The sequence below is a fragment of the Echiichthys vipera genome (genome assembly GCF_963691815.1).
Source record: "Echiichthys vipera genome assembly, chromosome: 9".
Lineage (NCBI taxonomy): Eukaryota > Metazoa > Chordata > Actinopteri > Perciformes > Trachinidae > Echiichthys > Echiichthys vipera.
In genome coordinates, this window is record NC_139834.1 from 25,029,872 (window position 1) to 25,055,952 (window position 26,081).

The 26,081-nt window shown below is 44.1% G+C and overlaps 1 protein-coding gene across 2 annotated transcripts; it reads left to right on the plus strand.

Moving 5' to 3' along the window:
* Nucleotides 1–1,574: 1,574 nt before the first annotated feature.
* On the plus strand, nucleotides 1,575–25,313 carry epha2b (eph receptor A2 b). 2 transcript variants are annotated; one of them, XM_083919467.1, is made up of 17 exons: nucleotides 1,575–1,727; nucleotides 2,395–2,474; nucleotides 4,002–4,650; nucleotides 15,603–15,758; nucleotides 16,040–16,399; nucleotides 17,138–17,268; nucleotides 17,482–17,653; nucleotides 17,750–17,849; nucleotides 18,527–18,582; nucleotides 18,675–18,800; nucleotides 19,488–19,685; nucleotides 19,789–19,850; nucleotides 20,030–20,239; nucleotides 20,352–20,501; nucleotides 20,607–20,800; nucleotides 21,775–21,930; nucleotides 23,452–25,313. In XM_083919467.1, exons 1-17 carry the CDS (start codon nucleotides 1,643–1,645, stop codon nucleotides 23,558–23,560), a joined length of 2,994 nt encoding a protein of 997 aa, XP_083775593.1. In that variant the 5' UTR covers nucleotides 1,575–1,642; the 3' UTR covers nucleotides 23,561–25,313. The 2 variants fall into 2 exon arrangements, with proteins under 2 accessions (XP_083775593.1, XP_083775594.1); XM_083919468.1 differs by having other exon boundaries at nucleotides 19,488–19,673.
* Nucleotides 25,314–26,081: the final 768 nt, after the last annotated feature.

The window sequence follows — 26,081 nt, forward strand, 5'->3', positions numbered from 1 at the left end:
GACCACTGTCTATCTACAGGGTTGGCGGGGTGCAACATTTTTGGGATATTTCCCATAAATTATGACGGGCTATCAGTAGGCCAGCTGTACTCTTGAGTTCTGGTATTCAGAGTTGCTATTATGCTTATATGAATACATCTCTCTCCGCCTGTCACAGTGATTCTGCCTCTGTATGTGGGGATGCTCTGAACAAAGGGCTCCTGCTCCTTTTCTCTCCTCAGACCCATTCAACGGGGCAAACAATTCCAAATCAATATCTCCATGCAAATGAGTAGGCAGGTAGGAAAAACTGTAACCAGCCACACGGTGCATTCAAACGCCCCCTGTAAACTCAACAGATTTTGCATTTAAAGGAGAGAAGCTGAAGAGTCTGTACTTGAAAGTTACACAGGAAGACAGTGTAGTGCACATTACATCTACATCCAATGGTCATTTCCATTATCAGTCAGCCAGTCTATTTTTTTTCTGATTTAACGCTGAATAGTTTATTCTATAAAATGTCACAAGATGGTGAAAAATACATTATATCACAGTTTCCCAGATCTCCAAGAAGACATCTTCAAATTGCTTGTCTTTAATTAGAGTGATCTAAAATGAGAGAGAAACAACAAATCACTCACATTTCAGAAAGTGGAACCAGTTAAAGAGTTTTGCTTGATTCATTAATTATGAAAAACATTGGTGATCGGTTCAAATTCACAAGTGGTTACAATAGTAGTGCCAATTTTATTTGGCCTACACATGTTCTGTAAGATTCACAAATCTTCACTTAATTCATTAATTAATCCACCAGTTACCATATTCTATCCTTTATGCAGTACCTCAGTATCTCAGGCCTCATGTACCAAAGACACCAGTTAGTTCACCTTATACATAGTATGAACAAAGGACACTAACATTACCAGAATATATATATATATATTTTTATTGTTATTTATTATAGATTGTATTGTAAATGTGTACTATTTTTTAAGACAGTGAATCACTGTAACTATCTGATGATTGCATGGTCACTAATTTACCATAATGTTTTATTAATATTATCTTAATCCTGCAGTTGTTTCACTTTGTCCCTAGAAAATAGTATTTAAACAGTTTGGTGTTGAGTAATATACATAAGACATAGATGGTTTCAGTATATGGTTGCAGCAAATCACCGGTTTTGTGGTGTAAACATGCCTATCTGTTAAAAAAAGTTTTATTTATTTTCCAAAGGGAGACTTCTTTCCCATACTTCCATTAAACATAGAACTTAATTTTGTAGGTCCACATGTGCGTCAAACTCCGAATTTCCGACAGTCCCTGAAAGCTGCAAAAGTTTCTGATGCGCTACTATCCCCTCCCCACACGCACACACGCACACACACACACACACACACACACACACACACACACACACACACACACACACACACACACACACACACACACACACACACACACACACACACACACACACACACACACACACACACACACACACACACACACACATTCCAGCAGGCGGAGTCAGTGACGGTTTGTGAATGAGCTGCAGACTCAGAGAGGAGCGCAGCGCTCAGAGTCCAGCAGCCCCGAGGAGAGAAAGAGAGAGAGAGAGAGAGAGACAGACAGAGAGAGAGAAGAAGGAAAAGTTTGCCAAATGGATTTCTTTGCCGGAGTCAGACCTTTATTATTTTCATATGTACTCATTAACGGTATACTAATTACTCTACAGACTAAAGAAGGTGAGTGTCTTTTTAAAAAACTGTTCTCCAAAAGTTTATTATAGCTTTGGAAAGTTTATTGAAGTGAGGCGCTCGTGCCATGCGGGGAACCTCCTTTAAGAAACTTTAAAACCAGGAAACACGCTCTGTGAAGCTTGTGACAGTCTTACAGTCTCTCACAGGGGTGTTGTATGAAAAACCTTTAATGATATGAAAATGTTTCATATTTAGTCCCTCATGAAGTTGAGAGTGCAGCCTGCATGTGCGCTGCTCTAAAAAAACAAACTCTTTTTAACACCAGCAGGTGAATTCTATAGACAGAGTGCAATTTGTGTCTGGATCACATTGTAATATATATATTTTTCTGTTTGTATTAACCTTTTTAAAGTGTGCACCCATTCTAGTTTGACTTTCAGAAACTTAAAGTTAATGAAAGTGTATCTCCAGTTAGTTTGCTCCACATTTATTTTCAGACTAAAGAATGTGTTCATTGTGTTAAATAATTTTAGTCGTTACAGCCTGTGCACCTTTGGGATTATTATGCAGGGAATTTAAAACCACTGTCATTGTTAAATGTTCCGTTTAAAAAAAAAAAGAGAAAGAAATATCATTTAAGTAATTTCCATCAAGTCAAATTGAGTCTAAAAGTTTATTCTCAGGTACTGACAGTGTTCTCATGTCTTCACAGAGGTGCTTTTGGATATGAAGGCAACAGGAGGTGAACTGGGCTGGCTGACATGGCCCTTAGATCAGGGAGACAAGTCCGGGGTGAGTATGGGCTCTGACTTCTCCTCCAGCTCCCACGTTTCCACTTGAAATTTGCCTTAGGATAAATCTGCACGGAGCAAAATCACAGGAAGGGCCCGCACTAACTGAGGGCCTCCAGAGTGAAATATTTGACCATTTGACTTGTGTGGTTAGTTGTTCAGCGGGCCTCGTGTGTATACATGTCAGGTGGTTATAAAATCTGGCAGTTAGGGCCTAATGGTGGCTTGATTATGGATATGAGAAGGAGTTGTATGATCCTAAGAGGAGCTGCCTGCCCTGCAGAGCATGTCTGGACTACACAAAGCTCAGGCAGACAGAATAGCTGCTAGCTCTGAACTGGGAATACTTGTGGCTTCTTGTGGTTTTAAGGCTTCAGCTCCAGAATTGTATGTTAGAGAGCAATTAACTTTTAAAGTTTGCAGCATGTGGTACCTCTTTTTAGAGGGGGAGGGGTTCTAGATGGAGCCAATCACTCAGTGCTACATTTTCCTTAATAAAGGGGAAAATGTCTGAAATTTAGAGATGTGTCTGGATAATTGTACATTATTGCATCCAAATTCTGTGGTTATGTCTCTGCCAGTATACGGGAGGCATGCGCCTTCTCCCATACTGTGGTTTTAAAGTAATTGACCAGCCTGCTCATGCAAATTCACTGTAAATAGCTTCATTTAATGTCCTGATGACTCAAAGGCATGTGCAGACGTGCCGCTCATGGTGGCTCACCCAACTTCTAAGAAAAGTTTGACTGCTTAAATAATCACTTTGACATTCAAGTTTCCCGTTTTGCACTAATACGCATCAGGTGTCATATTTTCTCAAGGTTTACGGATTGTGCACCCTCTCTAGTGTAACTACCATCACTTATGATAATTATTATTTCAAGTTTAAAGGCCTCTTATTAAAAAAAATCACCAGCTGTTTAATGGAGGTGTCGGTTCTGCTGCTGAACATCAAGTTTATACACGGAGCCACACACTCAGCCAGCAAAGCACATTATTTTAATTAATAGCACAGTAGCTACATGCAGAGAGCAAACCGCAGGCTCTGCCCCTGTGAGGGCCAGTTGTTCCTTCAGAGCCAAGGTTACGTTAAAGCATGCTGTTACTATTTCAGAGATATTTGTGGCAGCGTTTAGAAGCTGCGGAGCTGTTTGGGGAAGAAGCCAACGGTAGCGACGGCATGTCAAAGACTGAATTTGAAATAATTTGGTATCTTTGCAATGCCAGAAATCCGTTCTCACACAGAGTCCTTGAGGTTTTCTGTTTTGTTATGCTGTTACGGCTCATAAAGTGGATTTCTCCATGTTGCAGAAATGTGTTATGTCTGTGAAGGATAGTTGAAATATTCAAGGGGAGTAATTAGTTACATGCAGAGCCATGGGTTCTTGGTTCTGTTCCCAGGTTCAGATTACAGTGGTTGAATATGAAGTTCTATGGTGCCTTTTTATTTTTGCCTCCCTTTATAAGGGGCCCCTAGGGGTCAGAGTTGGTACCTCTAACCTTGCTGGTCTGTGTGGTTTTGTTTCAGTGGGAAGTCACCCAGAGGACCCTGAATGGCTCTCAGTTCTATACGTACTCCGTCTGCAATGTAGGGGAACGTGAGCAGGACAACTGGCTGCGCACCACCTTCATCCAGCGGCGTCCATCGGCTTCGCGGGTTTTTGTTGAACTCCAGTTCATCGTACGAGATTGCAACTCTTTCGATGCCACCTCCCTGACCTGCAAGGAAACCTTCAACCTCTTCACATCTGAGGCAGACGCAGATGTGGGCACGACCTTCCGCAAGGGCCAGTTTAAGAAAGTGGCCACCATAGCGCCTGATGAGATCACTGGCAAAAATGAACTGCGTATCAACACCGAGACGCGAGTGGTAGAGAACCTGTCTCGAAAAGGCTTCTACTTGGCTTTCCAAGACATCGGAGCCTGCGTCGCTCTTCTCTCCACCAGGGTCTACTACAAAACGTGCCCGGCCACAGTGAAGAGCCTCGCGTCGTTCCCTGAGACGGTGGCGGGAGGTGAGAACCAGGCGCTGAGGGAAGTGAGCGGGGTGTGCGTGGATAACGCTGTCAGCGAGGAGTTGCCTCGCATCTACTGCACTGTGGACGGCGAGTGGGTAGTACCAGTTGGTCAGTGCCAGTGCCAACCAGGCTATGAAGAAGTGAAAGATGCTTGTCAAGGTAAGGCCGTGCTGTTGAATCTTTGGTATGTGTGAAGGTCTTTCTGTGTGTACCAGGATGCAGTTCCCATGAGTGTGTTTCTAAAGCATCTATTTGGCATTTGCTTTATTCTAATTGCCATAGGTTGTAAAACAAGCCTGCGTGTCAGACTGCGGATATTTATCATAGGTGTTATTATCATTGTTCAGAGGAATTCTCCCCTTGGCTAACACGACTCCTCTGCAATGGAAGGAATGCTCAGACTTACTGGTACATGTCCCGGCATCATGCCTGACCTTGGGCCGATACCTCATAAAATTCTAAAATGCGCAGTTCATGGAAATGTTTGTACAAGCCTCGATCATTTGCTTGTGCCATAAAATGATTCAACCCCTTTTGTCCTCAAGGCTTAAATTGGGCTTTCAATCAGAAGGTGCCATAGGAGCTCCCACCAGGTCGCGCCTACAGGTGGTTAGAGCTAAATGAACACTTTTTTTTAATTTTGCCCCATAAAAAATTGTGCATAAATCTTCTTAATAGTGATTTATTCTCTTTTTGAAAGTACATATTTAGGAAGCAGTTTAATGAATGTTGAAGTCATGCTTTAACACTTACACCTTGCACAACACTTCTCGTGAGTTACAGCCTGTTGCATCAGGTTGTTTCCGGCTTGCTCATTATCATCTGCTCTCTTATCTTTATATGCTACGTAGTCCAACCATAACTCCACAACCAAAACCATAAGTCCTTTGACTTTGTAGCCATGTTGTGTTTTAAGTCCTGCAGAGGAGGCTTTTATTGTTGTGGGAAGGGTTGTCAGGGTGACAGAGAGTGATCAAAGAGGCCGGAAGGCTACTGTACTGTGATGGATTAGCATCTTCAAGGCCAGCGTGTGTGTGTGAGTGGAGGGGGGTGGGGGGTTAGGAGGATGCCTCTGAGTCTCATTGACTCATCTCAAGCATCACAGAGACTACCCCCCCCCCCCCCCCCCTTTCATGAATCTACTGCGCCTCAGCTTTGGGGTGTATTGCGTATGTGAACATACAACACAAGCTGGCATGCAAGGGCCTGTTGAGATCTGTTCCATGACAGAACACCTAAAGACTTCCAGTAGCCCCAAGTACTCCCTTCTCCATTTTTATCTGGATCACATACATGACCTGAAACACACACACACACACACAAACATGCACACACATGCATGCACAGGTATCACACTCTGGAACACACACATTGGACTGTAAATCCACATGCAGCCTGTTTATAACAGATTTGCTTTCCCACTTATTTTCCCTCCCATTGGCAGCAGAGCGATACGTGCTGAAGTTTTCTGTCAGTACATCATTTTTTGCTGTGGGAAAGTGCCAGGTAAGATGATTAGGGAGGAGGAGGAGGAGGAGGAGGCGGAGGAGGAGAGGCAGGAAGGAGTGAAAGAAAAGTCATACAAAAGCGGCAGAGAGGTTGTGTTTAGTGGAAGGGTGTGATTTATAAAACAGAAAGAGGTGAGGAATGGAATGCAAAGGTAGGAGAACAATGAAGCGCTGTGTTTTCCCCTGTGAGGCCGGAGGAGCCCACCTCCACCTCCACCTCCACCTCCTCTCCCCCTTGGTTGGTACATTCCTGATCAGTTTGCTGAGGAGGAGCCTCCCAACATTACTCCAGACCTGTGGAATTCCCAGGGGGGGAAGAGCAGCTCCGGGTCAAGCCCTCACATAAAAATGACTAAACAAAAGAAACCCCCCAAAAACTACCAAGATGAAGTCAAATGAGAGGCCGGAGACACACGAGGGCAGTTGTGGATGAAGGTGGAAATGAATCACAGGGTTGCAGTGTGGGACCAAGATGAATGGTCGTAAGGGCTTTAAGTGGAATCTCGTACAGACACACAGTTAATCATTCTCCCCACTTCTTTCCTGCAATGCATGCCGCTCAGGGAGAAACCACAAAACTTCGATTGTGGGATTTTTTTCATATTTGGGTTGAAAGCTTCCATGTTCAGCGATGTGTCCCCTCAGTTTTATGACTCCGCCACCCCACGGGACCTGTTAAAAGTAGCAGCGACTTTATCTGGTTTTTGTCTCCATCTCCTCGTCGGCGCTTAGAGATCCGTCATCCGTCAAACTGTGTTTCTAGGATCTTAAAGTTCACTCGAGGTTTCTGTAGGCGGTGTGTGGCGCTCTCGTCATTGCTCATGTTAACTACACAGTCCGTCTTTAGGACAAACAAACTCTAAAGATAAAACGCATCACTTCCTGCGCTGAAGAAACCTACCACAGTGTTCAGAGCAGCGCATGCAGAAGCGCTTATGAACTGCTTGTGAATCATATCAGTCAGCAGCAGTGAGGCACAGAACGGCCCTTTGTTTTTAATGAGAACATTATAAATGAGACTTACTTTTGTTCTCAAAATACATAAACGTCAGTAAAAATGAATGAAAAATATTTTATCGCCACGATCCACACAAGCCTGATGAAGACCGTCTTTGTTTCCTCTCAAATTAATTACTTTCTTGTTTATACTCTTTGTGTATTTTCTTTTTTCCCCTCCCTGCTGCACCAGCTTATGCATCACTAAAACTTCATATTATTATTATTATTAATATCATTATTATTTTAATTCTGATAAAATGCAACAATACTGAAAATCTTTCTTAGGTGAAAGAATTACATCAATAATTATACTTGTTATATTATATCATTTTATCTATCTATCTATCTATCTATCTATCTATCTATCTATCTATCTATCTATCTATCTATCTATCTATCTATCTATCTATCTATCTATCTATCTATCTATCTATCTATCTATCTATCTATCTATCTATCTATCTATCTATCTATCTATCTATCTATCTATCTATCTATCTATCTATCTATCTATCTATCTCTCTATCTAATATTATATTACTGGATTACTGATGAACATTTGCAGCATTTTAATGTTAAAGTCAGTTCATGGGGTAATTTTGTGCATGGTAAAAAACCTTGAATTGTGACGGCATTAGTACAATAATATTTTTCTGAAATGTTGTACAGTAGGAGCAAAAAGCAGCATTAAATACTGATTAAAAGTACCTCAAGCACAGTGTTTGAGTCATTTTGTGACTGCATTTTTAAACAAAAAAAATAAATAAATCCATAAATAGCAGTAAAAAACAATGTGGTGGAAGCAGCTTTCAGTGTGTGGATAATTTATTTCATCTGGCACCTGCTTTCGATCCAGATGTCGTGCGTTCAATCTCCTTAGGGAGAAAATAAACATTCTTTTTTTTAATTCTGGAAAAAAACACTTTTTTTTTTTTATAATTAAGTGGTTTGCTTTTAAATCGACAGCCGCTCTGTGGGTTTCCACTTGTGAGTCACTGTTGACACTGACACAGTTTTCCTCCGTTATCACCCCCTTCCTTACCCATAATCCTCCCTGGTACAATAGAACCACATACCGTGTGTCGACCCTGTGAAGGATGACGGGCTGCCGTGGCCGGTCGACGCTCTAAAGCCTCTGCAAATAAGGCTTAATCCCACATCATGCTTTCCACAAGGCTGTATATAGAAAGGGAGACACGGTGTGATATATTTGGACTGCTGAGGGCAGTTTTGGTGTCTTGGTGAAAAACGGCGTCTCTCTCGGTGGAACAACTGTCCACTGAGTTCCAGTAACGTTATTATTCCTCTCGCCAAAGAGGTTCCAGTAAACCATTTTCTCTGTCCCCCTCCCTTCCTCTCGGCCCGTGTCTCCAAACTCATCCTCGGCTGACGTAACAAACAGTTGGTGACTAAGTTGTAGTTGTGTGACTGCGCGCTGTGGTGAGTGATTTGTATGGGTAGTAATTGACTTGGGTGTGTTTGTGCTTTTTAAGTGAAGTAACGACTGGTTCTGCATGCTTTTTTGATTTTGAGCAATCCCTTCTGCCGTCCTCTACCTCTCTCCCCACATCCTGCCTGTCCCTGAACAGCCTTCCTATTATAGCCTCTCCTTTTAGATTCATTTCATAGTTTCTTATCTCAACACACGATTACCGTCACAATTTTACAGTTCTCAACATAGTTTACTCAGACGTGCGCTGTTTGCTGAGCCGTCCCAAATATAACAAACTGAGAAAGAGTATAACCCTTTGTGTGTTGTGTTCTTGTTGTCTGTGAAATCACAGAGCCACTGTTGTTTTTGGCTGTGTATGCAGGTCATGAATATGACACTAATAGAGTTGAAACATCCCGTTTCACACGGCCCTGATGGGACTATTTAGACTGTGTACAGTTTTTCTCACTGGTAAATACATTTCTCCACGACTGACTCGTAAAAATAAATAGAGGCTAAATTTGAACAATGCTGCCAATTGGAGAGTTTTTTGTGGAAGGGGAGAGAAAACAACTGGCCCTGTTCACATAGTGGTTAAGGCATAAACATTTAGTGAAGGAGAAATGTAAACTTTAGCTGTCAGCTTTTGTTTTTGTTGGTGAACTTTATAGAGGAGTTTAGAATTTTTTTAAACGCCTAAAGTCACTTGGAAATACACAAAGCAAGAGATCATGGCCAATAGTCTTTAAAACTGCTCGTACCTGGAGCCAACCGGTTTCTCATAATCACCCCAAACCTTTTAAGACCAAAGTCTTGTGCAATTTCGGCTTATCTGATGGGGAGTATACAAAGAGTGATGGACGCAGCACCACACCTCAGGATCTTAGAGATGTGATTGAGCTGGCTTATGTTGGATTTAATGAAATTAACTCATGCTGCAAGATAATTCCCACACATTGACATCTCCTGCATTACCAAGTTCCCTCGGCTTTTTATCCCTGAAGCCAGAAATAAAATAAGTCGTAAGTCGCCGACTTATCGGACTGCTCATTTAGCTGCACAGGCTGGATAAAAACCACTCTTTTTCTTCCTCGGCTCTTAAAAGCCACTGTGATTGCTTTGAGTTTGCTGATACCTCAGATCTCGTGCCAAGGTAACGTCTGCCTAGCGGGCTGAACTTGAGGGAGTTGGTTAGATAATGGGGGAACTCTGAAGGCACTTTCAAGTGGTGTCTTGCACTGTCTTGTTGGACCACGTTTGGAGTGAACAGAATACTGGCAATTACTGCAAACAAGATGACAGGAAATGTAGCAAAGAGGAGATTTGCCGGCCCCTATGACTCCGATGTACTGTTGTGGTTTAAGTGTGATCGATGTGTTGGAGCCTTTGAGGTGTCAGACCGCGGAGAACTCACTCAGGATCTACTGTTCGATGATCAGATGTGTTACCTTTGGATGCACTTCGCACTGACTGCATCGTTTCTAGTGATGACAGACATGTTAACTTTTTCTTGCTAGCATATAGCCTAGCTAGAATGGCGGATGCAAATATGATGGCAGACATTCTTGGTCTTTGGCTTTAAGTTAGAGTTGAAGTTACATTTCTGGATTTATTTTTCTATCCACGTTCGGCTGCTTGTCAGTGGGGCTGGGCAATTAATCAATTTATTAAGATTTTTGCTTTCAACCATTATGAAGACAAGATAATAAAGGTAGTTCCATTATTGCGCCACATTCTGTTTCACAACAATGCTTTCGTTTTGTCAGCACACCCTTGCCTTGACAGCAGAGGATCTCACACGTTTCACCAAAAATGTTGAATATATGTTTACAGTTGTTAACATCTGATCATTTCTATTCATTATTTAATATGATTCATTTTAAGGTATATTGTCTTTACTGAAATCTACTGATACAAAAGTTATTTTTTAAAAGTTCAATTAATGCATGATGTTTCCATAGTCAGTACGTACTCTTAAAATAATGGTGAGTAATGATTTTTGCCATCATCAAGCAACCCACTTTTTAAAAAACCCAACATCTCACTGATCTCACACATTATGTTACCTTACAGTTGATTCCAAACAGTAGTGGTAGCAACGCAACATATACATTTATTTAGATTTTTGTTTCTGCTCACCAGTCCAATATTTTCTCTTCCTTCACCTCTGGTTTGGTCTCTATAAAATATGTCTAGCTGGCCAGATGGTCACATTTCTTGAGCTAGCCTAGAACAGTGTTGAGAAACCAAAACGATGCAGGATTTTTTTTTGTGTATGGGTTCTTCTCTTCGACATTACACACAGTTGTTTGATCTATATGGTGCAGCTTGAGCCTGGTGTTGGTTTACACAAATATCAATATATTATACCAATTATGTGTGTTTAAGTTCAGTTTCCTTATGTAGTTTGTACATTGCTGCTATTAGTCAAATAACTGAGCCTCAGTGATTGTTGGCTTCTTAGCGTGTGTTTTAAAAGTTGGGACATATTTCCTCTTGGTGACATTCCTGAGCCCGGGGCTGTGTGTGTATGTATGTGTGTTGTGATGGGTGACTCCAGAGCAATGTGAAGCACATTGTATTGTCCTGCTGGTGTGTGAGGTCAGCACTTTCCTTCCCCTATGTCAGTCAGTGCCGCCCCCCCCACCCCCCCACCCCCCAACGACACCCACCCACGCTTCACCACTAACAGGACAAGCTCGCAGCGGAAACCGGAGGTCACCTAATCCCTCGGTGACTCCCCGGCCCATTGGCTCAGGGCTTTCCATTGTCGCTCCGTGCTGAGCGGCCTCGCTCAGCCACTTTCCACTTTTTGTTGTCCTGCCTGATAAGTCATTTTGTTTATTGGTGCATTTGGTCCCATTTTGGCCTCTTCCCCAAACCAGGAAGCAGACGGTTGTCGGCATCCAGTGTGTGACCTGTTGGCTCGCTGCGGTGCTGTAAAATGGTGTCGTTTTTGCCACCTGGCTGTCTGGATTTAACCGAAACGTGCACATGACTGTGACTGCAGTCCAGCTGAGGCCTCTGGAAGCTCCAGGATTGCTTTCTTCTAAGCATCTACTTAACTTTAAACCAAGTTGAGCATGTTTTATGCCTCCTCGACTCCAGCTTCACTCCCTGTATTCCAGTTCTAGTTGGTGGACAGAGGGAGTGAGAGGAGAAAGGGGATCGGGGAATTTATTGTGTTTGTTAACAACCCCAGATGAAAGCCTGAGTGCAATTGTAAAACAGATGTAATGCCCTTACAGCTGCTCCGTTGGTCAGCTAATCCTTTTGACTAATATCCCTACCCCCCAACTCCCCTTCCACACGCACACACTTCCATCAGCCCCTACACCTTTACTGCCCTCTGCTCCCCCTCCCCTCCTCTACCTCAGTGACCCCTGGCTCACGTTACCGGCTCTCCTCCCCCATCAGAGACCCCCATTGTTCCACCACAACTCGACTCCCCCCAAATGCTAATGACATGTTGTCAACCTGCATACAAACAAAATGACATGACATATTGCAATTACGGGTCGGACCGACTTGGGAATGAAACCGGGGGGGAGGAGAAGTAGAAGTAGATGAGGGAGCAGACAAAGGGAGGACTCACTGGCCTCTACATATATTTGCAAGGCTGCCCTGATAAAGATCTAGACATTGTATTTATTTCTTATGGATTTATTTTCCTAAGGTTCTTTTTCGTTCCCTGGCGTACTTCTGAATTTAGCCTCCCTCCTCATGAAGCAAGCCACCGACTGCTGCTGCAACTCTTCCTCCCTCCTCCTCACTGCGAACATGTGTTTGTTTTACTTGGCCACTGACTCCCTGTAAGCCATGCGCTGTTTAACTCACAACCACCCTGAGGCAGACATGACCTTTCTGCCTCTTAAAAGCCCAGCGCCGGACTCGATTGTATGGGCCCCCCTACCACTTACTCCTCCAGTCCTGAGGGCGATTTCTGTTGTCAAGCCACCATGTTACCCATTCATCCATCTATCCGACCATGCATTCATCACTGTCGCCATCTCATCCATCTTAACTTGTGCCGACAAACCGGGAGGGGGGGGTCCTTGGGGGCTCCCACTCCAGAACCACTCGGGCTCCCAGAATGTTACAGGCCCCTGCACTCACTCTCAATAAACAAACACAGAGCCACTCAAGGCACACAGGGCCTCTCAAATGACAAACAGCTCCTTGCTCTGTGGCAATAGGGAGGGGAGAAATGGCCGGTCTAAGTTTGTCAGATGTTTCAAGTCAGAAGAGGCTGAGAGACTTTTGTTTATGAGAGGGAAAGCGCTCATCCCAGGAGCCCCCGCTTGGGTTTAGTGCCCGCGTTCATGTCGGGTCAACACATTTTGGCTTCCTTTACGGTAATTATTCTGTCTCAGGACTAGTCTGAGCGCTGGTTCGTCATTTGGTCATTCTCCCCTGTGTTTCCATGCTTTGATTGGCTGCTTTAGGAAGGAAGGCTGCATCAGCCTCACACTTCCTGCTTCCTGTTGTGTCCAGAAACAATTCAAATTCAAAGCGCCCCCCCCCCCAACACACACACACACACACGCACACACACACACACACACACACACACACACACACACACACACACACACACACACACACACACACACACACACACACACACACACACACACACACACACACACACACACACAACTTCTCAGTGGAAGCAAGTTTCCTCTCACCGGACTTTGCTATTTTGTCGAGGAATCCTCTTGTTAAAACCCGCAGCAGTGCATCATCTACTTTCATTTACTGTCTTTGTGACTCACAAAACTCATTCACCTTCATAAAGGAGAACTGGGCCGAAAATGAAGAAGCAGTGTAGCTGCTGTGCTGCAGGCCTCCTGTTGGGTGGTGTGCACTGGAATGCATCTTGATTATAGAGGCGACTTACAGTGTAAGGCCATCATCTCCGCAGACCTGACCACGATGCATTGCTGCCTCCACTTTAGCGCCAAAAAGAGGCTAGTCCTCCTCTATTCAGTTGCCATGTGGCATCTTGGCTATTCCCATCTGCAATGCTTGTGTGTCTATGTTTTTTCTTTCAGCACTTGAATGGCATGGCATTCTCTTTGCCTGCTAGTCAGTGGTGAATAGCAATGTTAATGGGTTAGTTGGGATCCTTTTTAGTGAGGACTGGGAGGAGAGAAAGGAGGGGAGGAAGGAATTTGGGGATTACGAGGAGGAGAGGTAGGGGTATGAATCGGGGTTTGAGGCAGCAGCTGTTCCCCCTTCTCAATGGAAGTTCCCCCTGGCCTGTCCCTTTTCTTTCTCCCCTCTTTTCTTCAGTCCTCAGCAGGATACAGTATCCCTCTCTTTCTTTCTTGAACCTTCTGTTCCTTCATTGCACCTCTCTCCAGCCTCGCCCAACCTCTGCCTCGTTCATGTTAATGAGTAGCAGCGGCTGTAAGTAAAACAGCTGGCCAAGAGGTGATGCTGCCTTGTGGGGAGGATTGAGCAACGTGCGAGCCTATTGGACAAACTTCCACATTCTTCTTGTGCTGAGGACATTTTTTTCCACCATTGTTGTCATGCTCTTCAGTTAAAACACACCTCTTCACAGCAGCTTTGCCGCAACTCGGTGAACCGCAATGATAGAATAAGCCGAATGGAGTCGAAGAGAAACTCATAGTCAATCGAGTAAATCCCCTTGATATGACTTAAATGGAGCAGGAGCCGTGCGCTTTCCGTCTTGTGTGTGGTCACTTGTGGCTTCCAAATGAACTTCATTCAAGTGAACCGCAGTGAAAGGCAGCCATGGACCGATACTGTATCTCTGAAGGAATCTGATACAATCTTTGTCCTTGGTTCTGCTACTCTATTCGCCTCTGCTGGAATCTGACATCCAAACTGTATTTGCCTCGGTCACTGGCATGAACTTCAATCTCTCACACATGCTTCATCTCATTTGTGATCTCCCTCTCGCCTCTTCATTTCCATCTTTCTTTTCTCTCTTGCGTCTTTCTTCCTCTGTTGTCCTTTGGCCTACATCTTGGCTCTCATTTGCATTGTCAACATCTTATGACATCTGTCGTGAGCTATTTAAACGCTCCAGGCAAACAGCTCGGAAGGAAGGAAGGAAGTGTGTGTGTGTGTGTGTGTGTGTGTGTGGGTGTATATATGTATGTGTGTGTGTGTGTGCGCGTGTGTGTGGCTGAATTGACTTGGCAGAGGGACATGAACAGGTGACGGGCAGTAGACATAATCCCTCTTCTGATGTCAGATTTACCCTTGTGTCCATGGGTGTGCTTTGCATACATGTATGTGTATTTTGTGCATACATATGGGTGTGGGCCCATGTGTGCAGAGCATACATGAATGTATGTGTGTGTGTGGATGAATGTGTGATGGTGCGAGGACATGAGCAGCAGCCGGTGGAATGCTCTTGCAGAGTCAAAGGGGGGCCGTCTCATTTTCACTCTCTCTCACGGTGCGCTCGCTCCAAAATTTCACACCGTATTAATATCATATTTCACCAGCGCTACACACAGCTGGATCTTCTACCTGGATTTCTTTATTTCGAGTTGGACGTGTGCAATTAGATGTCATCTTATCTAGGCGATACAGTTTCAGAAGTCTGCATGTGGGTCTCTAAAAGAAAAAAAATACATAATGGAATGCAGAATGCAAACGGATGCTCTTCTCTAGGCTGCTTGACTTTAGTTTCTCGGCTATTTCCTGATATTGCTTTAGTCTCTAATTCACAGCATTGAAGACTGACTTACTGTTGTGGAATGTAGGATGACTGGTTGTGTTTGTTGTGAGGGAGACAGCATGGGGGGGGGGGCATTGGTGTTTTAAACAGTAAAGAGTAGGAGTGCCGGCTAGGCAGGGAGTCTGCGTTTTTGTGTCAGGGTTGGGTTCATGTGAGCAATGTCTTTAGCGGTAATGGATACTTTTTTAATCAGTAGAGTCAACACTGTGCAGAATCTTGCCTGTTTTTATGCCATATCTCTGTCTCTTGTCCAAATCTGACCTGTGGCCTTGCCATAACAACGTGTCCGCTCAACCTTGTTGTGTTGCAAGCAAGGTGAAAAGTTCACAGCAATACTGATCTCTCAAAGAGACTTGAGTGATCTGGAGGAACTGGCTATGCGTTGTGTCGTATGACAAGCCACTGTTGTCCTTGTTCCCCTGCTCATGCAAACGTGTTTCTGTGTTTGCAGAATGTCAGCCTGGCTTCTTCAAAGCCGCAGCATCCGCTAACAATTGTGAACGGTGTCCTGCAAACACCCAGAGGCTGGACTCTGGGGCTTTGTTTTGTCCCTGCACTGACGGCTTCTACCGGGCCCCAACTGACCCCCCAACTGGACCCTGCTCAGGTAACGGGTCTCTAATGAGTTGCAATTAGAACAGATATTATATTAAATATGAATTAAATATTATCTGCGTTTACACATGTGCCCTTTGTCTTAACCCTGCGGGATGTGCAGAGGTTAAATATTCTTCCTCTGTACACATTAGTATGTGCTTTGAATAAAGACTTGTTAAACATAACTCTTTTTTTGGGGGGGTCATTCTAATGTAACATTTTGCTTCTTGCTTTTTTTCCCCCCTGCTTCTATTTAACATACCGTATCCTTTCTCAATCTGTGTCCATCAGGCCTCCCCTCTGCCCCACGAGACCTCATGGCCACCACCACTCAGCTCTCAGCAGGGAAACTCCTCCTCTCCTGGACCGCACCCGAAGACACCGGTGGTCGAACCGACATCACCTACAGCATTGAATGCCAGCGCTGCGAGGGCATCGTGTGCCAGGCCTGCGGGGAGAAAACACGCTACGAGCCGGCCAGCACGGGTCTGACTGACACCAAGGTTTCAGTGAGCGAACTGGACGCTCACCTCAACTACACCTTCACTGTGGAGGCACATAGCGGAGTGTCAGTGTTCGCTAGTCAGGCGACGCCACGGGCTAATAGACCACCATCCACCAGCGCTCTCACTACATCACTGCACTACACAGGTGAGTGCTGCTGATATGAGGCAGTGGAGTGATGCTATCTGTGCCTCAGTAATGACAGATGCTATCCGTGAGGCAGTGACAGCTCTGCAGGTCGACTTGTGCTGCGGGTGTGAGATGAATTTAAGTTCAGTATAATTTAGGTTGACTCAAACTCACCATGGATCCCGAACAGTAGATCAATTGTCCGATTTAGGTGAAGATCTATTTAAGATTGTGCCTTCACCATAGGTACAGAGTAAGATGGAATGAGGAGAGGGAGGGGATGACATGCAGCAAAGGGCCGTGGGTCAGACTTGAATCTCCAAAGTTAATGTCCCCGCTCTACCTGCTGAGCTACCAGGGGGGGCTCCTCCATTCCAGCTGCCCCAACAAGATCTCTGCAACTCCGGATTGATCTCAGGCCTTCGCTCCTCCGTCCACGAGGGCCAGAAATGATGGTTGTCATAGACATAGCTGGCTTCAACCCACGCCACATACGCCCCCCTCGCAAACCCAACCCAACTACTTAACTTATGTTCAGGAGCAGGGTCACGCCTCAACCGCACCTCCAATCACCTACTTATACCAGGTCACCCCACCCTTTTTGTCTCAGTTCCCTTGACCCACCCTCCCCCACAGCAATTCACTCCTGAGCCCATCCCTCCCTCTGCTCATCCCTATTCATATTAATATTGTTGATATTTAATGAAGTTTTCACATCCCAAAGATACTGAAGTATTCTCCACCCTCTGTCCTCAGACCCGCCCAAGATCACTACGATGCGACTCGTTGAGAGGACCTCGACCAGCTTGTCTCTTTCCTGGGATGTATCCCCCCGACCACGGGTCCAACCCCGGCCCATCCGCTATGAACTTACCTACCGCAAGAAGGTGCGTCACTCTTTATTTATTCTCCTATGTGCTGAAATGAAAGAGTATGGTTCTACATTTACTACTGTACACCGCCATACATTCCATGTTGCAGGAAGGAGCACCTGCCACCTTTTAATGTCTGAATTCATCCCTTCAACACAAATTCTAAAATTTAATCTGTGGCCTCTGTTTTTAACACTAACACAGGTTCTTTTACTGAATTTCTCTCAGGATGATAACCTGGATGTGACTACCTACATCGTGCTCATACTGGAGAAGAATTTTGTGCAGATCAGCGATCTGGCCCCAGGTACAGCCTACCTGTTCAGGGTGCAGGCCCTCACCCACGATGGCAGCCCTGGAGGCTCCAGCATAGAGGAACAATTTGAGACTTCCCCTGAAGGTACTGAGGAGAACCACTATGGAAAAAAAAGGTTGCACAGGCTTCGTTCAAGAACGGGATCTCATTGATGTGGTTTTCTTTACTTGCCTCTTCCAGGACACCTTACTCAAAACAACACGGCTGTCATCTTTGGCGCAGCGGTCGGAGGAGCGGCTATGTTGTTCATAGTGGTCGTGGTCCTGTTCCTACGCAGACGGTCAGTAACCGCCCCCCTCTTCTTCTCTCGCTTTCCTTCTGTCCTGTTAATCAGACAGAATGCACCCTCCTTCACCGGCTTCCTCTCTTATTCTTCTGCCTTTCCTTTGTGGGGCCTCAAATGGCCTTTGCATTCACTCTGTCCTCACCTCTCTCTTTCTCTCTTCCTTTAGCCAACTTTCTCTTTCTCTGGATCTGTGTCCCAGCACTCACTGGGGAAGAACTTGCGTTGAATGTGCCTTGTCACTGCTCAATAGTTATATTCTAGTGAGTGTTGGGGCCTTTTGAAAGGAAATTGGTCGGGTGGTACATTGTTGGTGATAAGAGGTGCTTGGTTCTTTCTGTACCAGACCGCAGGCGCTTTATAAAGGTGACCTGGGCCTGTACTGTAGCCCGTCTGTCCAGCTCCCTCCCGCCTGCTTGTCTGTCTTTCAGTCTTTAAATCGGCTTGGCAAACACAGTCTATCGTCAGCCTTTATCAAAGAGCCGCCTCTGTATGAATGGACGCATTGCAGCAGTGTCGGGATCCTTTTGAAAGCCTTAGCACGTCTTGGAAACATGGTTACAAAGGTTGCTATGTGCTATTGATATAAAAGCAGGCAAATGATATAAAGACACATTTGCACTTTGAAAACAGGATATTAATTTGCAGATTGTTTTTTTTATCTTTTTATTCAGGAAAAGAAACTCTCACTCCAGACAGGGACCAGAGGACACCTACTTCTCCAGCTCAGGTAGACAAAAATCTTTCTCATCTCTTTATCTCATTTTATTCAATTCATTTAATTCATGTATTTATATACAGCGTTTTTTCCCCTCCTCGCAGAGCAATTGAAGCCTCTGAAGACCTACGTGGATCCACATACATACGAGGACCCCAACATAGCCGTCATGAAGTTTGCCACAGAAATCCACCCCAGCCACATAAGCAAACAGAAAGTCATTGGAGCTGGTGAGTGACAGCCGGGCTGAGACAATCTCCTGTGGGGCTTAACCCAGTGATGTTGAAAGATTTTTCCAATCCCCAAATTCGCTGTTTATATTGTGTGTTTTTGCACAGCTTTGCAGGCTGAGTGACAGTGGTTACTTTAGTGAGATTAACATCTATCTGGCTGAGTTCTCACACAACAAGTTGAGACATTTTGTTGTGAGGCAACTCTTGGCTGTGTGTGTGTGTTTTGGCTCAGGTTGACATGAACAATTACACAAAGAAAGTGTTGCAGAAACCGTATTTTGGAACAATATCAGAATATCTTCCCAGTCCCTGCCCGGACCTATCATTCCTGATACGTTTATTCAAGCGCGACCACCTTTCCCCTTTGAACCAAGAGGCTTTTTTTCAACAAACACCCCTCCCCAGTTCCCGCTACTGTGCCCCCCAACCCCCTTTCTCCTCATGTGACAGCTGATTCCCATGCTTTGACACCACAGGCCATCCACCAATTATACAACACAGCTCTCTCTCAACACCCAGCCACACACCTCTGCGAGAGAGCCTCGGGCAAAACAGACTTCCTTATTTTCACTCTGCTGCAAAACAAACCCCCGCAGCCAGAAACCTGAAAAGACATATCAAACGCACACTGACCTCATATCTCTTTTTTCTAAATCAATCAATCGTCACATTGTTTTCCTGCAGGGGAGTTCGGTGAGGTGTACCGTGGCATTCTGAAGGTGCCGGCGAGGAAAGAGGTGGCAGTGGCTATCAAGACGCTGAAGCCCGGTTACACAGAGAAGCAGAGGCAGGACTTTCTAAGCGAGGCCTCCATCATGGGCCAGTTCTCTCACCAGAACATCATTCGCTTGGAGGGAGTGGTCACCAAATGTAAGGACTTCTGTGAGTTTTGGTAGTTTTTTTTAAACTTTTCTCACAATTTTCTTTCTCCTGTTTTTTTGGCCAGTTTCGGGACGTGATTTGTTCTTTTTTTGTGTGTGTGCAGTCAAACATGCAATGATCGTGACTGAATACATGGAGAATGGAGCACTGGATAGGTACCTGAGGGTAAGTGCACGTCGTACAATATTTGCAGATGGAAACCATCTGTCACAGCCAAAGTGACACAATATTTACTAACTGAAAAAGTAAAGCTATGTGTTGTTGATTGTTTACAGTATAATCATGTCTTTGTTTCTTTTTGGCCATAATACTAAAATGATTTTGTGCTTGTTTTCTTCTGTCAGGACCATGATGGCGAGTTTCCCTCCTTTCAGCTGGTGGGCATGCTGCGCGGCATTGCTGCAGGCATGAAGTACCTCTCTGACATGAGCTACGTCCACCGTGACCTAGCTGCCCGAAACATCCTCGTCAACAACACCCTGGAGTGTAAAGTGTCAGACTTTGGTCTGTCCCGGGTGCTGGAGGATGATCCAGAGGGGACGTACACCACAAGTGTAAGTATAGATATAAGACTTCTTGTTGGCTTTAAGCAAATAAGATTCACCTCAGTCACCTTCTTGCAAGGTGGAGCATGGTGTCTAACTTGAAGCTTTTTTTCCTGAACAGGGAGGTAAGATCCCCATTCGCTGGACAGCTCCAGAGGCAATAGCATACAGGAAGTTCACCTCAGCTAGTGATGTATGGAGTTTTGGCATTGTCATGTGGGAGGTCATGGCCTTTGGCGAAAGGCCTTACTGGGACATGAGCAACCATGAGGTAAGATTTACAGATTGCACTTTCCTCTGAGGTAATGCTGCATTCTTTTTTACAAACCTGCCAGGGAGAGGAGATCTAATTAGTCACCTGAAAAACTTCTTGCAGGTGATGAAGGCGATAAACGAAGCTTTCAGACTTCCGGCGCCAATGGACTGTCCCTCCACTGTTTATCAGCTGATGCTGCAGTGCTGGCTCCAGGATCGCTCCAAGAGGCCGCGCTTCGGAGACATCGTCAACCTGCTGGACAAGCTGCTGCGGAGCCCAGACTCCCTGAAAACCATTGCTGACTTTGACCCACGGTAAGATGAATTTAAATACCAGACTTGCATATAGACTAGGCTGTTCCACAGTTCTTGGAAACAACCTTGAATCCAAAACTTTTGCGATGCATCTTATGCAAATTGAATTTCTAGTCTCACTTCTGCAACCCCCTTTTGTACTTATTCAGTTTCCTTGGTTCTGGTCTCTACTTCTGTGGCATAAAACCATGATAATAACCATCCAAAATCATGTGGTCTTCTCTAAAAAGCGGAACTTTCTCAGCTTTAGAAAGAAGCTCTGTCAGCCTAAAAAGTAACAGTATTTTTTTTTAGTATTTTATGTAATTATTAGGCTTCTGCATTGAAGGGGCTTGGTCCGAGTAATGTAAAACACTATGAAAAACGCTTTTCAACAATAAATCATGTTTTTTGAGCTAGTTGATAATTGAGATGAAGACACAAGGGGATATAGAGAGGGGTACAGCATGCAGGCTGGATCCAAACCAGGCGCATTGTGGTAATCTGGTATCATCTGAAGTCTCTCCCGACTTCAAACTCAACTTGGACTTCGACTGTCTTGAGACCTGGACCTGCTTCACTTAAACACTTAAAAGCAGCAGCTCCCCAGGCTGGGAATTAGGTAGTTTGGGGAAGAAAGGGAATAGCTTTAAGATGTTGTATTTAAACCATTAAAAGGACATAGTGACACCTTGCCTGCCGGGCTAATGAAAGAAACGTGTGAACTCTTTCCTGGCAGGGAAAAGCTGTGTGATGTGATTGTGTGCATGAATGCATATTTTCCCTTTTGTGAGGTCACTTTAAAGCCAGAAACGGTGAGACAGGACAAAAGGCTGTCATGCTCACATCTTAATCTGCTCTCGCCCCGACTGCTCCGACTGGTTTTTATCACCAACTGGTTTCCTGTGCAGTAATTGCAGCCCTCAGTCGGCCGCCTTTGTTGTGGGCAAGCCTGTTGATTATTATCATTTGGATCTACTTTTCTTTGCATGCAGCGTATCCATTCGCCTTCCCAGCACCAGTGGCTCGGACGGTTCCCCCTTCAGGTCGGTGTCTGAGTGGCTGGAGTCCATCAAGATGAATCAGTACAGTGAAAACTTCAACTGCGCTGGGGTCGTCACCATGGACCAGGTCCTCCAGATGAAGAACGAGTAAGTTGGATATGTTGTCAGATTTGGTGATGCAGCATAATAAGTTTCTATCTATTTATTTTATCTAATTGTTAAGTAAGTTTTTGGCACAGAAGAGGAGCAATTCTTGCCACAATATGGTGTGAACTATAACCAACATGTAGCGCAAAGAAGTCCATAATAGACTTCATTTTTTCCTTCCAAAGTAAAGTCTGTTTTGAACTTGCCCCCTGCTAGTTTATGTATTTGTTATCCCAAAAAAGTTACGTTTTTAGCAGCCAGCAGGATAGTTTTTCGCACAATATAATCTTCAACCTCAGTTACAACTTGAAAAATGTTTTAGATGGAAAAAGTAATGGAGGGAAGGAGGGGGAGAGGGCTCATTTGTGGTGGGTCGGTGGTGGCTTGTGGTTCGCTGCAGCCCTTATACTTCTTTCGTCTCTCCATTCTTTCTCTCATCCCCCCTACACACACACACACACACACACACACACACACACACACACACACACACACACACACACACACACACACACACACACACACACACACACACACACACACACACACACACACACACACACACACACACACACACACTTACTTTTGCTAGAGCCCCTGAAAACCACCAGTTTTAGCTGTTTAGGGCAAAGGCCTTTTGTGGCTTCTCCAACATTAAAGGAGGTAGGAAGAGGAGAGAATAGCCCGTGGAGCAGGAGCAGCTCGAAGGGATTAAGGAACTGAAATTGACGGATGAGATTTAAAGCCCCATCGTTGGCACATTTGTACATCTAGAAAGATTGAAGAGGTGCGCCCAGAGTGTACCCCCTGAACTCATAACAGGGTATTTTGCAGCAATTGGATCTTCTCAGATGTGTAGGAGCGCCAAGGAGGGAATTTAATGAAATGGACTCAACCTTTTATAATATAAGGTTTTTTGGGGGGCAATAATGAGGGCCAGAGCTTTTCCTAACCGCATGACCAGCCATGGTTTACATATCTCAGTTTGTCCTCTTTGGTTGTGATTTGGGGAGATGGGCAGACTGTAAAGCAGACGAAAGACCCTTTTGAAGTATTTGTCATACAGAATGGTGTGATTTCACAGCCCCATGTTTCCATCTCAGGGCATCTGGTAGCACTCTTGGTAAAACCAGCAGTTATTTACAACCCACCCTCTGCTTGCCAGACAAGTGATTCATGGTCAACAGGGAGAATCCTCGTTAAGTAATTAAGGCTGTAATTAAGGCTTTGACTTTGGGCTGCTGTGATTCAGAGCGTTTGCAGTTTTGCATCATGTGCTCGTGAAGAGCGAAACCCCCAGTTATTATCCTTTAATGTCGAAGATAAATTGAAACCTCTGCAGAACTTGGAACACGCCCCACCGCGCTGTACTAGTTCAACGATGGAGATGTGAATGTAGTTGAGACTGGCTCGTTGGATGAGTCTGTGATTCATACAAGGCAGGAATGAAATGTGTGAAAAGTGTTGAAACCAGTCCAAAGCAACTCCTCTTATATTCTGTCATGTCTCTTTCTTTTACAGGGATATTAAGAACATTGGGGTGAGGCTGCCCGGTCATTTGAAAAGAATTGCCTATAGCATCTTGGGTTTAAAGGACCAGACGAGCACCCTGAGCGTCTTTGCAGTGTGATCTTGACAACGAAGGGAATTAAATTAGGGGCACTGAAGCGGGCAGCCCTGTGAACTCTGAGCTGAGCTGGAGCCAAACTGCAGGCACGGCCTTGGAATCGGCAGGACCAAGAGAACTGTGCCATCCTCTGGGGCCGACTGAATCAGACTGACTTACTGTACATTAATGATTTCTTCATCTTATCAACACGGGAAATGAGCAAATATACAACACTAGATGTATCAAGTAGACTCTGTATATTTAGATATCTATTTTTATTATCCATGTCTTCTGTACAGTAACAATTCATTGCTCGTGCATTTATTTTTTCCCTTTCCATTTCCGCATTCCTGCTTCATAAAAACCAACAAACAAGCCAGTTCTGGGAACGGCTTCAACTTTACAAAATTGCAACCTCAACTTGTTGCATCCAGTATTGAAAATACAAGGGGAAGAACAGTAAGTGTGAGAGCAGTGGAGCCCAGCCCTGGCTCAGGTTGTGGTGGGTGCCGATGTAGCGGCGTCTCCCTTTTAACTGGCACTTTGTTCCATTTCCTGTCAGACCAGTGATGACGGAGCATTGCGAGGGCTGCGATGAGCTTGAGCTGGCCCAAAGTTAACGAGATAATGTTGCTTGGGTGCTTAAACACAGATGAACCTGGTGTTGTGATTGGCCTTCTGCAGAAATTAAGCTATGATCAAATAAGTGTTATTATTTGAAAAAGAGAGAGGATTTATATATATATGAGGTACTCTTTGTGTACAGATTACCAAAAACATTGGGATAACAATTTATAATGTAGCACTTGGACCGAGACTCTCATTGTCTTGTGTTGTCTCAGAATTGCAGGAATTGGATGATCCTTGACCCAAAATCCTGGACAGAAAATAATGGTGTTGAAGTGAGAAATGATATGAATGAAATAAAGAAAGCAATCCATCTGTTTTGTAGCATGCCGGTAATGAAGAGGGGGAGGCTTTGCCAAAAAAGGCAAATGCTCTGGATAGAAAACAAATAAAACAAGAAGATTTAGTGATGATGAGTCTTGGTGTTGTGGTTGAGATGATTTCAGACTTAATAATAGTTTGCTTTGCAATTCCAATGTCTCATTAAGTTTAGTAGAAGCTGCACAAGTATTCACTCATATTCCTGTAACGTGTTAATGAAACTTTGACAACTAAGTGGTGGTTCCAGACATTCAAAGACATTTTAAAGTGCCTTTCTGTGGAACATTAGTGGAGTTTGCTTCTGTGTGTTTAGGGGAAGCAGCTCTGCAGTGTAGTGGGATGCGTAGTGGACAGTTTCCCCCAGTGCTCTTAATGGATGACTGCAAATCATTGTGTTTCTGATGTACACCTTCCTTTACTTGAATTTTGACTGTGTTGTCACATTTATCCATGATTCTATTGTAGCTGATAGATCCATCTTTGGAAAAGGGATTTTTTTTGTTTTGTTTTTACTCTGGTTTACTGGTTGCAATTATGTTTTTTACATTTTGTATGATTTCTCTATTTACCATATTACCAAACTGATTATTTTTCTAAGTTCCCATCACTTTCTGAAGCGATGTCTCCATAGTTTTGCCTTTCCAAACATTTTGAGAGTTCCTTCATCAAAAAGCAAACTCCTTCCTTTTTGCTTGTTGTTTTATACTGTATTTAATAGCCTATTTATTTTTTACTTTTATTTATTTATGCTGAAAAACACTGAGCTGGGATTATAATTGAAGGTTGTGCTCTCATTCTCAATAATAATAAAAAAAACTCTATTGTCCCTTTTTATTTCTGAGTTTTTTGTTTGCCTTCATTGCATTTACGAAGGTGGGAAGTGTTGTATTTCTGCAGATTCTGTGTGGATGTTCACACTGCCACCTGGATGTCCTTAGGCTGCTGCATTGTTTATTTCTGTTATAAAACACGTGAGTGCTTCATTACCTGCAGGAGATCCTGAGGCCCAGTAGTGGTAGAATGTAACTAACATGTATATTTACACAAGTAGAAGTACCGTTCTCAAACTTAATGCTTCTACTCTGCAACATTTGTTAGAGTAGTTACTGCTTGGTTACTGTAGTTTAGTTACTGCGGTGATAAACTGAAGGAAGAAGTGTTGAGAAAATTCTCCTCCTTCTTAAGCTAAATAAACTCTTCAAAAAGCCTCTTTTATCAGCTGGAAAATCCATTGTCACAAAGCCATGGCTGTTTTCTGACACCAGGGATATTTGTTCTCACAGGACAGCCACATATGATGATCTTATACAATGATGCATTGCTAGGGATTAAACAACCCTACTGTGTATAAAGGAGTTAAAATGGGCATAAACGTGTTAAACATCTACTGCAGAAAAATGCTAAATACACATTAATGCAGCAGCAATATTGATCAGAAACATCAGGTATAACAGGAGGACATTTTATAGCACTATACAGACTTTTGCTTTTAGGTACTTCAACTATTTTGCCAATCACATACCTTTTCCTTAATTCCCTAATTGCAGGAAAGCAGAACTTTTACTTGTAGTGGAGTATTTTCCCAGTCTGGGAA

What these genes read in the sequence shown, in the direction of transcription:
- epha2b (XM_083919467.1), top strand. Translation starts at nt 1,643, where the DNA reads ATGGATTTCTTTGCCGGAGTCAGACCTTTATTATTTTCATATGTACTC. An exon ending in TACTCTACAGACTAAAGAAG is followed by an intron (nt 1,728 to 2,394) that starts GTGAGTGTCTTT and finishes ATGTCTTCACAG; the next exon opens with AGGTGCTTTTGGATATGAAG. An exon ending in ATCAGGGAGACAAGTCCGGG is followed by an intron (nt 2,475 to 4,001) that starts GTGAGTATGGGC and finishes GTTTTGTTTCAG; the next exon opens with TGGGAAGTCACCCAGAGGAC.